The 12777-nt window shown below is 47.0% G+C and overlaps 1 protein-coding gene and 1 long non-coding RNA gene across 2 annotated transcripts; one reads left to right on the forward strand and one right to left on the reverse strand.

Moving 5' to 3' along the window:
* The first annotated feature begins 964 nt into the window (after positions 1-964).
* On the forward strand, positions 965-9923 carry SOST (sclerostin). The gene is made up of 2 exons (XM_080979531.1): positions 965-1373; positions 7037-9923. Exons 1-2 carry the CDS (start codon positions 1145-1147, stop codon positions 7456-7458), a joined length of 651 nt encoding a protein of 216 aa, XP_080835657.1. The 5' UTR covers positions 965-1144; the 3' UTR covers positions 7459-9923.
* A 134-nt stretch (positions 9924-10057) lies between these two features.
* Positions 10058-12458, reverse strand: LOC308462160. The gene is made up of 2 exons (XR_013979027.1): positions 11981-12458; positions 10058-10200 (listed from the first exon to the last, which is right to left on the reverse strand). It is a non-coding gene; the product is annotated as an uncharacterized lncRNA (long non-coding RNA).
* Positions 12459-12777: the final 319 nt, after the last annotated feature.

Consider the following 12777-nt stretch of genomic DNA (forward strand, 5'->3'; position numbering starts at 1 on the left):
TGACTCTGGGGTTGCAGTGCTCATCTCGCTTTATTGGCCGAGGGAGCCGGCGTACAGCTTCCAGGTCATGTGGCCAGCATGACTAAGCTGCTTCTGGCGAACCAGAGCAGTGCACGGAAACGCCGTTTACCTTCCCGCCGGAGCGGTACCTATTTATCTACTTGCACTTTGACGTGCTTTTGAACTGCTAGGTTGGCAGGAGCAGGGACCGAGCAACAGGAGCTCACCCCGTGGCGGGGATTCGAACCGCCGACCTTCTGATCGGCAAGCCCTAGGCTCTGTGGTTTAACCCACAGTGCCATCTGCGTCCCTTCCAGTATTCTTACCATTGTTTTATATTCTTAATCCCGTGGGAATGTCTCTCCTCTGACACCAAGTGGAATTTCTGCTAAAAATGATCTTCCATCAGGATCCTCGGGTCAGAAGGAGACTTTTGTTAAATAGGAGAACTGCCTGTCAGATTGGCCCAAGAGGATTAAGTTTGGGCTGCATTTTGTCTCCAGAGAGCTATGTCGAGCACACGGTAGCTGTTTGAAAATCATAGGTGTATCAATTTCCCAGTCTGGGTTTGTCTGCAGTTTTCCAAACACAGTTTCCCCATCCCTTCATACTTCTCAGTTCTAGGATTATGATTGGGAGACTCTGCAATCTAAGCTCTGAACCGTTCAGAAAACTCGCTGGAGTCCAGGCAGCCAAAAAAAGAATATAAAAGTTTTATTTCACTTTTTTTTTTTTGTCCAAGTGGCGGGAGAAATGTCTGGCAGATCTATACAGACCATGACAACCCACTCATAGTCCGAGCCTTGCCAGTTTTTCTTTCCTTGAAAGAAGCAAGCAAGAGACGCTTGGGTGAGGGTAAACAGAGTTTGTAGATGCTCTGACCGCAGCTCCCCCCTCCCTCAAATTCCTCTCTCTCTCTCTCTCTCTCTCTGCACAGACAAATTGGCATGAATGAATCTTCAAACACCCCACTCAACACCCCTACACACCCCTGGCCCCTCCCACTCCCCTGCCATTGGCCGGCCGGTTTCTAAGAAGGAATTTAAAAAGGAGGCCTTGGTTTTGCATCGCTTAGGCTCCAAGAGGACAAGAAGACCGAAAGGTATCTCTCCCACAGCCTTCCCCACTGCTGCCTGGCCTGAACATGCAGACGTCTCAGGCTCTCTGCTCTTTCTGCATCTTCTTCCAAGTCTTCCTCCCTTCGGGGCGAGGCTGGCAAGTGCTTAAAAACGATGCCACGGAGATCGTGCCCGACTTCCCGGAGAATACCGAGCCGCCGGCTGAGCAACCGTATGTCCAGAGTGACAACGACACCATGAACAACCGGGCGCAGCAAGGAGAGAGGCACCTGCAAGTTGCCCTGGGCAGGACAGGTAAGGAAAACAATATATATAAACAGAGAGAGAGAGAGAGAGATAAAGCAACCTCTTCTAGTTCTCAGGTGTGTGAGCATCTCTAGCTGGCTGTTGTAGCAGAGCAAGCAGGTACCGTTTGCTGCAGGTTAGTTCACACATCTGATGTTGTTCCACGGATAAGGGAAAACCTGTGGTCACACAGATGTGGACGGACTCCAACTCCCATCATTCCCAGTGGTCCAGGATGATAGCAGTTGGAGTCCATCAAGATCTGGAACCCGACAGGTGCCACCACCCCTGGTTTTCATTTTTATAGAACCATTGAGTTGGAAGGGACCCCGAGGTAATCTAAGGCCCCCCCCCATGCAATGCAGGAAACTTTTGCCCAATGCGGGGTTGGAACCCACAACCCTGAGATCAAGAGTCTCATGCTCTTACCAGTGCTCTTACCAGCTGAGCTATTGGTGAGCTTTGCCTCGCAGGAGCTCTCCAGGGTCTCTAGGTGAAGGCAGAGGTATTTCCCATTAGCTGGGATAGGAGGAGGAACAACAGAAGGTGCCCTCTTTGGAGTCAGACCATTGGCTCAGCATTGTTCACATGGACCAGTAGCAGCTGTCCAGGGATGCTGGGAATCGCACTCAGGAGGAAAGCAATTACTCTGCTTCTAAGCAATGGATCTTTCCCTTGCAACCTGAGATCCTTTCCCTGGAGGAGATTGGGAATTGAACCTGGAGTGCTTGGCATGCAGAGTCTGTGCTTTCTCCCCTGAGCTATGGTCCCACTCCACCACAGGTGCTAAAGATCTAGTGATCGGGCTCCTGAAATGACTTTTTAGGAATCACATTGATTTACCCTACGAAAGACAGCATTGTGCAGTCTTTGCAGGTGGTTTCCCGCCCAGGCACTGGTCAGGCACAGATCCGTACAGAATCATAGAAGAGTTGGAAGGTACATCTAGTCCAACCCTCTGTAATGCAAGAATCTTTCGCCTAACGTGGGTTTCGAACCCAGGACCCTGAGATTAAGAGTCTCATGCTCTACCAACTGAGCTATCTGCTTGCCTTCATGAAGGCTGTAGCACAACCTGCCTTCAGACCATTCCTTGGGACTAGGACAGCCCCACGTGGTCTCCCAGGACTAGATCCTGACCCGCTTTGTTTCAGGAAAGTCCCTGCAACACAACGTGCCTTCAAGACCACACCTTCTGCCTCTTGTAATCTGCCTTGCTTGTTGCACACAGCCAAGAACTGTCCCCTGGCAAAGGAGCTCTGTGTAACATGAAAGCTTCCACACTTCATGGGCCAATAATTATTTTACAGCCATTTGGCCCCCCAGTAGCTGTTTTCATCCATGAGACTTAAAAGTGGCTTTTGTTTCAACCAGATTTTGTTAAACATAAAACCTATTCGGCCAGAATGTTTGTTGGCATTGCAAGCATGTCTCTTCTGCTTCCTGTCCTGCAAGATCAATGATTAGATCGTAACAGGAACGCTCGCCAAAGGACATGTGTGAAAATGCTCTTAAGAAGGTAGCAATTTATCCTGAAATATGACCCACGAAAACTGCGGAGTATTGCGGGATGATATCTTTAATTAGGGCTCTATTTACACGTTTTGCGATGAGACAGTATGATGTTCTGACCTCTAGGGCTGGAGGAGAAATTGGATTCAATTTGCATTTAAAGGCAAACCTACTTAATTCACATTCTCTAAAACAAGATGCGAAATATAGGAAGTTTTAAAAAAAATTGCACCGCCCCTAATTTTGCGGGGCTGCTCTTCAGATAAGTAATGTGTGCAAAAGGGCACATACTAGGGTAAATGTCCATTTTTGTAAGTGGAAAAAAATGACAATTTTTAAAAGATAAATGTGCATAGAAAGGCATATGTTGGTGAAAATAAGATACAAAAATGCTTTGTATTAGGAAAAACTGATTTTGCAAAAACAACAAAAAAGCATTAGAAGATATTTGCATTAAAATACTGGTGAATTTTCATGAGGAAAAAATTGCTAACTGATGTGGTGATCTGGAGATTGGAAAAACCCAAACCAGCCTGTTTCCCAGTCCTTACGAACTACATTGTGGTGCTCTTTGCAATCTCCCATGCCAAACTAGAAGGTTGCTCCCTACAAACTTGCTAGAAAGGCAGGCTGGGTGGGAAGGACTGACCGACTGAGCTACTTTGCCTGAGAAACAGATCTGTGCATGGATAAGCAGCCAGCATGTGCCTTGCCATGACAGGGTGAGAGAAGGGGGTCTTACTACTCATAAAGTAATTCTGACTCAAACAGTTTGCACATGGGGAAAACAAATCTACTGTTTGTTTCCCCTTTATTTTGGTTCCATTATAAAATATGAGAGGGAGAACTAATGCAAACAAAGCCTTTTGGGCGCACCCTAGATGTAACTCATTCCATTTTGAGGTTGCTGATGTATGAAAGTTCCTGTTTTCTCCACGACCTGGACTGAAGCACATAGAAATGTACCTGGAAATGGGGATTTGATCTGGAAAACCTCAGCCCATAGACCATGAGACTCTTAATCTTAGGGCGGTGGGATCGAGCCCCTTCTAAAAACATTGGGGTGTGTGTGTGTGTGGGGGGGAAATCCTAACTTTGATATCCTTGCAAAAATCCTACTGCACAGGGTTGTATCCAACTAAGAGCAAACCCGTTGCAATTAATGAACCGAAGTGAGCCGTATCCTTTAATGGGCTTACTCTGAGTAGGACCAGTATTGGCGGCAACCCGCAGGATCCTGTCCTCCCCTCAATCACAAGAGGACAAGGGTTAGAATCACAGAATTGCAAGGAGCCCTGGGGATCAAGGTCTGAGCTATCTTGTACCATAGAACAGAACCATATACTTGGTTAGGCTTTGCACGACAAGCTTGTAGCTACTTGGAGGTGCTGAAGCCTTGTTCTGTTTTTCACTTGTGTGTGCAGAGGAGGGGGGTCCCTGTCAGGACTGCAGCTTGGGAGGGAAGGCTCAAACCTCCTCTTCCCCACGCCCTGTGGTCCTGATGAAAACCCTGCCCTCCCCACAATGCCAATTGCTAAATTAAAAAAGAAAATAAAAATACAAGCAGGTGCCGTTGCTATTCGTGCAATGAAAGTGACTTCTCGCTTGGCCCGGAGCGTGCGGCTGTCTCGAGGCGTAAGTGACAGCCCTCTGACAATGTGCGTCTGTGGGATCTTGTCACCAACAACCGCATGAGAAGTTGGCACACTCGCAAGCTCCTTCCTATGATCTGTCTCGGATTATCAGCCCACTTCCTGCTTCTGTCCGCATGGGGGAAGCTCATACTTTGCTTAGGAAACAGTCACCTTCCTGAAATTGGGCTGAGCAAGCAATTCTAGAATGTTCTTCCTCTGGGTCATAACCATACCTGTTCCTCTCCGTTATCAGTACAGCTCCCCTTTTAGAAACAAATCCTTTGTGTAGCCTATCTGCATATCACTCCTTGCTGATTTTTGTTGTTGTTGTTAAAGGGGTTGTGGGCTGCTTTGGATCTTTCACAGCCCCAACGCCTTCACATTCCCATTGAATGATCTCCTTCCTCTTTTTTTGGCAAGCTACATCAAAGTTTTTGGCTGAGTCCAATTTCTGGATGGGCATTGTGCTGTCCTATTACTCAGAGGCCTGCAAAAATGCAAGCCAGAGACTGCCTCCTGAGACCCCACATTTTCCAAATTAGCTGGAGGGCCAGTCTAAGGGAGAACAATCTATGGGGCTCTCTTGATGAAGAGAATCTAAGAACATAAGAAGAGCCCCACGGGATCAGGCCAAAGAAGGTTTCCACCCCCATTGTTAAGTCCAGACACTGAGATCCAGCGCCAAGGGCCTTCTGGCGGTTCCCTCATTGCAAGAAGTGAGGTTACAGGGAACCCGACAGAGGGCCTTCTCGGTAGTGGCGCCTGCCCTGTGGAATGCCCTCTCTTCAGATGTGAAGGAAATAAGTAGCTATCTTCTCTTTAAAAGACATCTGAAGGCAGCCCTGTTTAGGGAAGTTTTTAATATTTAATGCTGTATTGTTTTTAAACACTCTATTGGAAGCCGCCCAGAGTGGCTGGGGAGACTCAGCCAGATGGGCAGGGTATAAATAATAAATTATTATTATTATTATTAAAGGATGATGGTACTGCTGATGATAATACCCCGCCTATCTGGCTGGGTTTCCCCAACCACTCTAGGCGGCTTCTAGCAAAATATTAAAATACAATAATTCATCAAATATTAAAAGCTTCCCTAAACAGGGCTGCCTTCAGATGTCTTCTAAAAGTCAGATAGTTGTTTATTTCTTTGACATCTGGTGGGAGGGTGTTCCACAGGATGGGTGCCACTACCAAGAAGGCCCTCTGCCTGGTTCCCTGGGCAGCTTCCTGTTCTCACAGGGGCCAGCCAAATAACTACAGGAAACCCACAAGCAGGTCCTGAGTGTGACAATACTCTCCCCAGTAACTAGTATTCAGAAGCACACCACTTACAATGTTGGAAAATCATCGCTAGTAGCCATTCATAGCCTTATCCTCCAGGGATTTGTCTAAACTGCTTTTACAGCCATCCAAGTTTCACTCCGATGTTTTGTTCTGCCCTGGAGAACAGGGGTTCATATTCTACAAACAAGGAATATGAATCCACAACCCTCACTCATCGTCACCAAGCTCTCTGTGATTCCCCTGCGATCTCCTGATCAATAAGGCAAATCTTGGAGATGTCTAACCATGCCAAAGTGGCCAGCTTCCAGGAAGGGCCCTGTCCTTTTAAATTCCTGCTGGCTAAGAAGCAGGAGCCAACAGACATCCAGTAAAACTATTCCGCTACTAAAGTTCCCTGTTGACATCTGGTCATTGTTGGAGCCACACCTGCTTTCCCCCAGGAGCTCTCCAAGGTCCTGTAGAATCTGCCTAAGGCCTAGTTCTGACATAGCAGGTGAGGAGGTGGCAAACCTGTTTCTGGGTTGTACCACTTCAGCCTGCCGGTGGGTTTAATAAAATGTATATATTGCTAATTGCAAGAGGCGGGAAAAAAACTCCAAGTGGTTTACAGTTAGTCTGTAGCGTGTTCCAGGTAATCTCTCACTACTTCCCCCATTCCACATATTTTTTATGTATTAAGGCTTTTTTTAATGAAAGAGTGTTCAGCCGTGTGAGCGCCCTCCATTGGTCTGCAGTGGAACATCCCAGTGGTACAGCTGTTGTTTTTCTGAATTTGGAACAGGCTAACTGATGCCCTGTCAGGTGAGCTCACCGATTGGCCAGAACTTTAGTGGTGCGTAGAAAACTCTACTTGACTCCTGCCAAATAGAAAATCAGATAGAATCCATTGAAGACTTTGACGGCTGGTTTTGTGCTCATTCAGAGCATCTCGTGCTGTCTGGACGGGTGGGAATATTTTCAGGATTGAAGCTTGCATTTCTTCCGGGGGAAGTGGCAGATGTTGCATACTGGTGGTAGGTGGGACAAAATACAAAAATGTGCAGGCCCAAAGATCCTAGTAGTCGGTGGGCCTACTGAGGGGAAACAATAGGTTTGATTACCCTCCTCCCAAAGTGAGGGGAAGCGACCTAGCTGAGCCTGACAGGGCAGCTAACTCTATGGTATTAACCCCTTCATACAGTAATTCGACTTCAGCATGCTGGCTATTCCACAAAAAACAACCCATCCTTCTTTCTCTCTTAGAACCCCTGGAGTTCAGCTGCCGGGAAACATACTCGACCCGCTACATCACCGACGGTCTGTGCCGCAGCATCAAGCCGCTAAGGGAGCTGGTCTGTTCTGGCCAGTGCCTTCCCTCCCACCTCCTCCCCAACTCCATTGGCAAGGGGAAATGGTGGCGGCAGAACGCTTTGGATTACCGCTGCATCCCGGCGCACAGCCGCTCCCAGCGCATCCAGCTGGCCTGCCCCGACGAGGAGCTGCGGACTATCAAGATCAGAGCCGTCACCGCTTGCAAGTGCAAGCGCTACACCCGCTACCACAACCGCTCCCAGCTCAAGGATTTCAGCAAAGAGGCCGCCCGGCCCCAGAAGAACAAAAAGCCACGTCTCTCCAGGGCCAGGGGCAGTAAGGCCAACCAGCCGGAGCTGGAGAACTCCTACTAAGCGGAGGGGCCGTTGGCGAGGCCCAGCCCAGATTTTTGTTTTCTGCATGGCCCACCCTCTCTTTTCATTGTTGTTGATGGCGACTGGATAAACATGGAATGGAGTGAGCGGGGGATGGTGTCGAGGGGTCTCCACGGCCGCCGCCCCGGTTGGAGGTTCAGCGCTCATGCAGCCCAAAAGCTATCCGACTCTCCTCAAGGTGGTCGGACGAGAGAGGTGAAGGGTGGGGTGGGGGGAATGGACAGAGTGAAACTGAGCTGGAGGAGGCCTGAGAGATGAGTCGCTCAGAGGGTCCGCAAGGGGTGGTGTGACTCAAAAGGCCAAAGCGAGTGAGCAGGGCCAACTTGTTCTGCTGCCTCTCTTTCCTTGCCCTGACTCTGTTTGACAAAGGACTGGCGCCTCTCTGCGAAAGCAAACATCAATTTAGAACCAGGTGACATCTCTCCAGGGGTGTGCTCACCTGCACGCCTTCTCTGCTATCCTTGCTTCTTCACACGTCGCACATTAATGCGCTGCTCCTTGTTGTGCCACAGCATTGCCTGAACTATGCACTAAGCTCCTGGTCAGCAGGACGTATTTGCTTCCTGTCCTGTGATCTGTTGGGTTGCCCTTCCATTCGCCAGGAGGAATGGGACACTTAAAAAATTAAAAATGAAATCACACCTTATTGTACAGTGCCAAATGCAAACACGTCTTTGCAGACAGCTCACTTTGCAGGGGCAAGTTGGACCAGGAAACCCTAAAGAATGGGGGGGGGGGGAGATTTTAAAACCATGCCATATTTTACAGAGCCTGACTTGTATATAAACATAGGGTGCTTGAAGGCTGAATGTGGCTTGCTATTTTAGGGTCAGAAAGTATATACCGTGCAGCAGCCTTTTACTAGTATTCTGGGAGTCCCAATTTTTTTTTTTTAAAAAGGGAAAGGCAAAATAAGTTTCTAGTCCTCAAAGTGGAAGAAGAAATATTTCTTATGGGGCTGGGGGCGGTTTTTAGGAACACAAGGGCAATTCAGAGGGGATCCAGATTCATTTTCTCCAGTCAAGTGGATTCAGTCTTTGTGGAAATAGGTTTCTAAATGTGGACCAGATATGGTAGCTGTGCAGAAGTTAGAAGTCTGCACCATGGAGTTACTCCTTTCATTTGTGATGTGTTCATCAACAGGTGCGTCAACCTCGGCACATGTGGAGCCACCCTGGTATTCCCTTGTTTGTCTTGACCATTTGTTGATTCTTAGGATGCCGTTGATCTGGTGCAGCTCAGTATAATGTGGCCTGTCGGTTTAGGCATTTGCCACTCCCCCCCCCTTCCTAGCCTTTGATCTGGATTAGAACGAGAATGTTGTTTCTACAATGCCAACACACAGCTGATGCTTAAAAGCTGTTCTCTGCAACAATGAGGGCCAGAAACCTTCTTTTAAAACACAGAGGAAGACCTTTTCTCTGCTGCAGCAGCAACAATAATAACCAAGGATAAAGAATTTCTATTGCACTCAATAAAAACCTTTTGTGCAAGAAGTCATAGATATTTCCATTTTGCTCCAGCGAGGCTTGCAGTCCGAGCCCATGGGTGCAAGTCTCACTGTAGTCAAAAGCGGCTTCCTCCATATGTGTTAGTTTTGCCTTCTCAGAAGTAATTCCCGCTGATTTCAGCAGGGCTTAGGGATGATTCACACTTAACTTTCCTCTGCTCTTTCCAGGCACGTTCCATGCTTTAGTGCTCCGTGTCTGAGCATCTTTTTTTTTTTTTTTTTTTTGCTCCAGAGATTTTCCACGAAAACCAGCTCTTTAAAGCTGAATCGGAGCAAATGGCAATCTGCAGAAAACCCAAATTGACATTTGCTCCGACTGAGCGCCCAAAAGCAGGTTTTTGCAAGGAAAGCTCCAGGGCAAAACACACACACACACACACACACACACACACGTTCAGATCAGAGTTTAAACCACAGATCTGTGCCTGGAAAGAGAAGGGGGAAAAGTTAAAAGATGACCCCTGAGTCCTAAGTGGGTATATTTAGAGACTGTGACTTGCCAGAAGGCACCCAATAGACTTATGGCCAAGCTAGGATTTGAAGCCCAACAAAGACCAATATTCTGTCCACTGGAGACCTAGTTCTAGATGCCTCATGGCTGATCCAGAGAACTTTGAATGTGCTGCCAATTTTGTCGTCACTGAAACAGGAATTAAAGTAATTTTCCGTTTCTGAAACGAGCAGCACCCAGGCCTCAAGCCTCCTTGGAGTTCATTCCCTCGACTTGGACACCTTCCCCCCCTAAATCCAGATGTGCGAGTCTCGGTTATTCGGCAGCGGGAAACATGTGCTGCGCATGAGCTCAGCTGCGCTTGGTTTAGTGGTCCCTTCCCATTCGTTTAGCATCCTCCAGGCATCAACATCTGGACAGCCCGTGCGGAATCAGCAGCCCTTCCAGATGTTGCTGGACTCCAAACCTGCTTTAAACAAGACAAACTTCAGCACCTGGGCATGTCCCTTCCCCAGTTGTTCCTGCTTCGTCAACTTGTAAGATATATGTGTGTGTGTGGCCTTTAGAATTTGTTTCCGCTGGTGGACTTGGCAACGGAAAAACTGCATCTCCCAAGATTAAAACGGCATATTTATTATTTCCCTGTAAAAAGTATTTATGCGACGACTTTCTTTCTTCTCTGCTCTTCATCATGTAGCAACCGGGCAATCCTGCTCCTGAGATATTTAGCTTGACTTTTCAGAGTTATACAGATATATTCCTAAAAAGTATTAAATGAATAAAGTCATGTCCATGGAAAACGATGACTGGTGTTTTTTGTTTTTTTAAATGTGCAATGCAGGGGTTGTTAACCTGAGGGCCATGTGGCTCCTCTAGACAGCCATCTGGGGGCTACATAGCTGCGGTGGGCGGGGTCAGAGGCAAAAGTGGGTGGAGCCACAGACATGAATTTTACACCCTCTCTATCCTCCGCCCAGACAACGAAGAGGCGTTATCGGAGCTCAAGGACTGTCAAGGGGCTGACAGGACAAGCAGGTCACTCACAGGCCAAAGAGGCTAACATGCAGTTGCCGTAGCTTCTTTATTAAAGCTCGTAAATAATAATAATAATACAGTGGTACCTCAGGTTACATATGCTTCAGGTTACAGACTCTGCTAACCCAGAAATAGTGCTTCAGGTTAAGAACTTTGCTTCAGGATGAGAACAGAAATCGTGCTCCGGCGGTGCGGCGGCAGCAGGAGGCCCCATTAGCTAAAGTGGTGCTTCAGGTTAAGAACAGTTTCAGGTTAAGTACGGACCTCTGGAACGAATTAAGTACTTAACCTGAGGTACCACTGTAATAATAATAGTAATAATAAATTTTATTTCTACCCCGCCCTCCGCAGCCAAGACCGTGCTCAGGGCTGCTAACACCAGATATAAAAACAATTGATTGAAATACAACTTAAAAACAAGATTAAAATACAACATTAAAATGCAGCCTCATTTCAGTAGGAACTCAAATCAAAAACTTTTTTGGGGATGACTTCGCCCCTGTAATCTTCCGCTATGGCAGAAACCTCCTTTCTGTGCCTGTCTGGCCTGTTCCTCAGCAACATCCTTCACATTCTGGGAGTCAGGGGGCTGGAGAGGCTTTTGCTGTTAGTGGCGCAGGAGAGCTCTGTGGCAATTATACTTTAATTATGTGGAAGTTTCCCCAAGTCGTTTGGCCCTTTTTAAACAGTTCTCTTTTCCCCCTCCTAGAAAAGACTGCACAAAACTCATGGTTTAAAAGTTTAAAATAACACATTGCTTTACTTGGTATACTGGAACTTGTTTACATGAATTTATATACGAGGCTGACTAATATTTGCAGAACTCATTCTGAGGCACAAAGCAGCATAAAACAACATCTGCTGCTCTCACAGTTAAAAATCTCTCTCAAAAGCTGCAGGGTCTGGCTCCCCTCTGTCGGAGTCAGCATGCAAACTGGAAACCTCATCTCTCTGTCCTGTGCTGGACCCACCTGCCTCTCCGTGATCCCTCACACTTCCTGCTACTCGTACCTCCCAGCGGGTCCCCTGCTCTGAAGCGTGGCTGGTATTCCACCACCAGGATCCGGGATCTAAGTTGTCATCATCTGTGCCCTCCCTGGGGGCTCTTGGGCAGACGACTCCTACCACCCTTCCTAATCCTGCCAGTTCCTGACAAGGACACCGTCCAGAGAGGCAAAAAACAACAACAAAAAAACCCAAAACGGGAAAAAAAAGCCCCACATACAAGGAGCCTATGAAGTAAGACTTGTGAAGGGTGTAGTGCGACTCAGGCAACACGTTGGTGATCAATATACACAGAATAAAAAATTACGGTAAACATTCTTTATCAACCTTATGAGAAAAATACAAAACATTAAACACGGCCACAGAGACTTGCGAACAACCCAACCGAAGATGAACTTATAATGTCTGATTTCAGTAGGCTTTTCAAATGCTTAACTCAGTCTTTTAGATAAGTTCATGAAGATACCATCAAAAGGTAAGTTCGGAGTTATTCACAATACCGAGAGATGCTAGTGGAGTTGTAGATAGATGTTAATGAAGTTGTAGACGACAGAGTGCCGGCGTTTTGCACCTGTTTCACCCTGGCAGTCCAAGTAAGCAGGAAGTGACCACTCCACACAATGGAACAACTCTTCTTTTCTTTTCTTATCTCTGCAGCTGCAATTTCCTGGGTGATGTAGACATTGTTAGGCAATTGAATGTGCATGGGTACCTCTCCAGTTGCTGCCTAAGCAGGCATATTTTCATTTTGTTTCACTTTTAATTTGTATGTTGCCTTTCTGTTTACTATACACAAGGTGATTTACAAGTTGAAGAAGAAATAAAATAGACGGGGAAGATTGCACATGTAATAACAATCTGATAAAATACAAAAAAGGTCACAATAACTTTAAAACAGTCAGCTTATCTCAAATAAAGCAGTGTTCAATAATCCAGTATTCAATAGAATAGTAAACGGTAAAATTAAATATCAGCAAAATTTCAGCACCTGCCCTGCACGCAGAAGGCCACAAATTCATTCCTCAACATCTCCAGGTAGGGTTGGGAGAGACCCCAGTCTGAAATCCAAGAGAGCTGTCAGTACAGACAGTAAGGTAAAAGGTAAAAAGGTAAAGGACCCCTGGATGGTTAAGTCCAGTCAAAGGCGATTATGGGGTTGCGGCGCTCATCTCGCTTTCAGGCCGAGGGAGCCAGTGTTTGTCCACAGACAGCTTTCCGGGGCGTGTGGCCAGCATGACTAAACCGCTTCAGGCGCAAAGGAACACTGTGACGGAAGCCAGAGCATACGGAAATGCCA

The sequence above is a fragment of the Podarcis pityusensis genome (genome assembly GCF_964106645.2).
Source record: "Podarcis pityusensis genome assembly, chromosome: 13".
Lineage (NCBI taxonomy): Eukaryota > Metazoa > Chordata > Lepidosauria > Squamata > Lacertidae > Podarcis > Podarcis pityusensis.

What these genes read in the sequence shown, in the direction of transcription:
- SOST (XM_080979531.1), top strand. Translation starts at nt 1,145, where the DNA reads ATGCAGACGTCTCAGGCTCTCTGCTCTTTCTGCATCTTCTTCCAAGTC. An exon ending in AGTTGCCCTGGGCAGGACAG is followed by an intron (nt 1,374 to 7,036) that starts GTAAGGAAAACA and finishes TTTCTCTCTTAG; the next exon opens with AACCCCTGGAGTTCAGCTGC.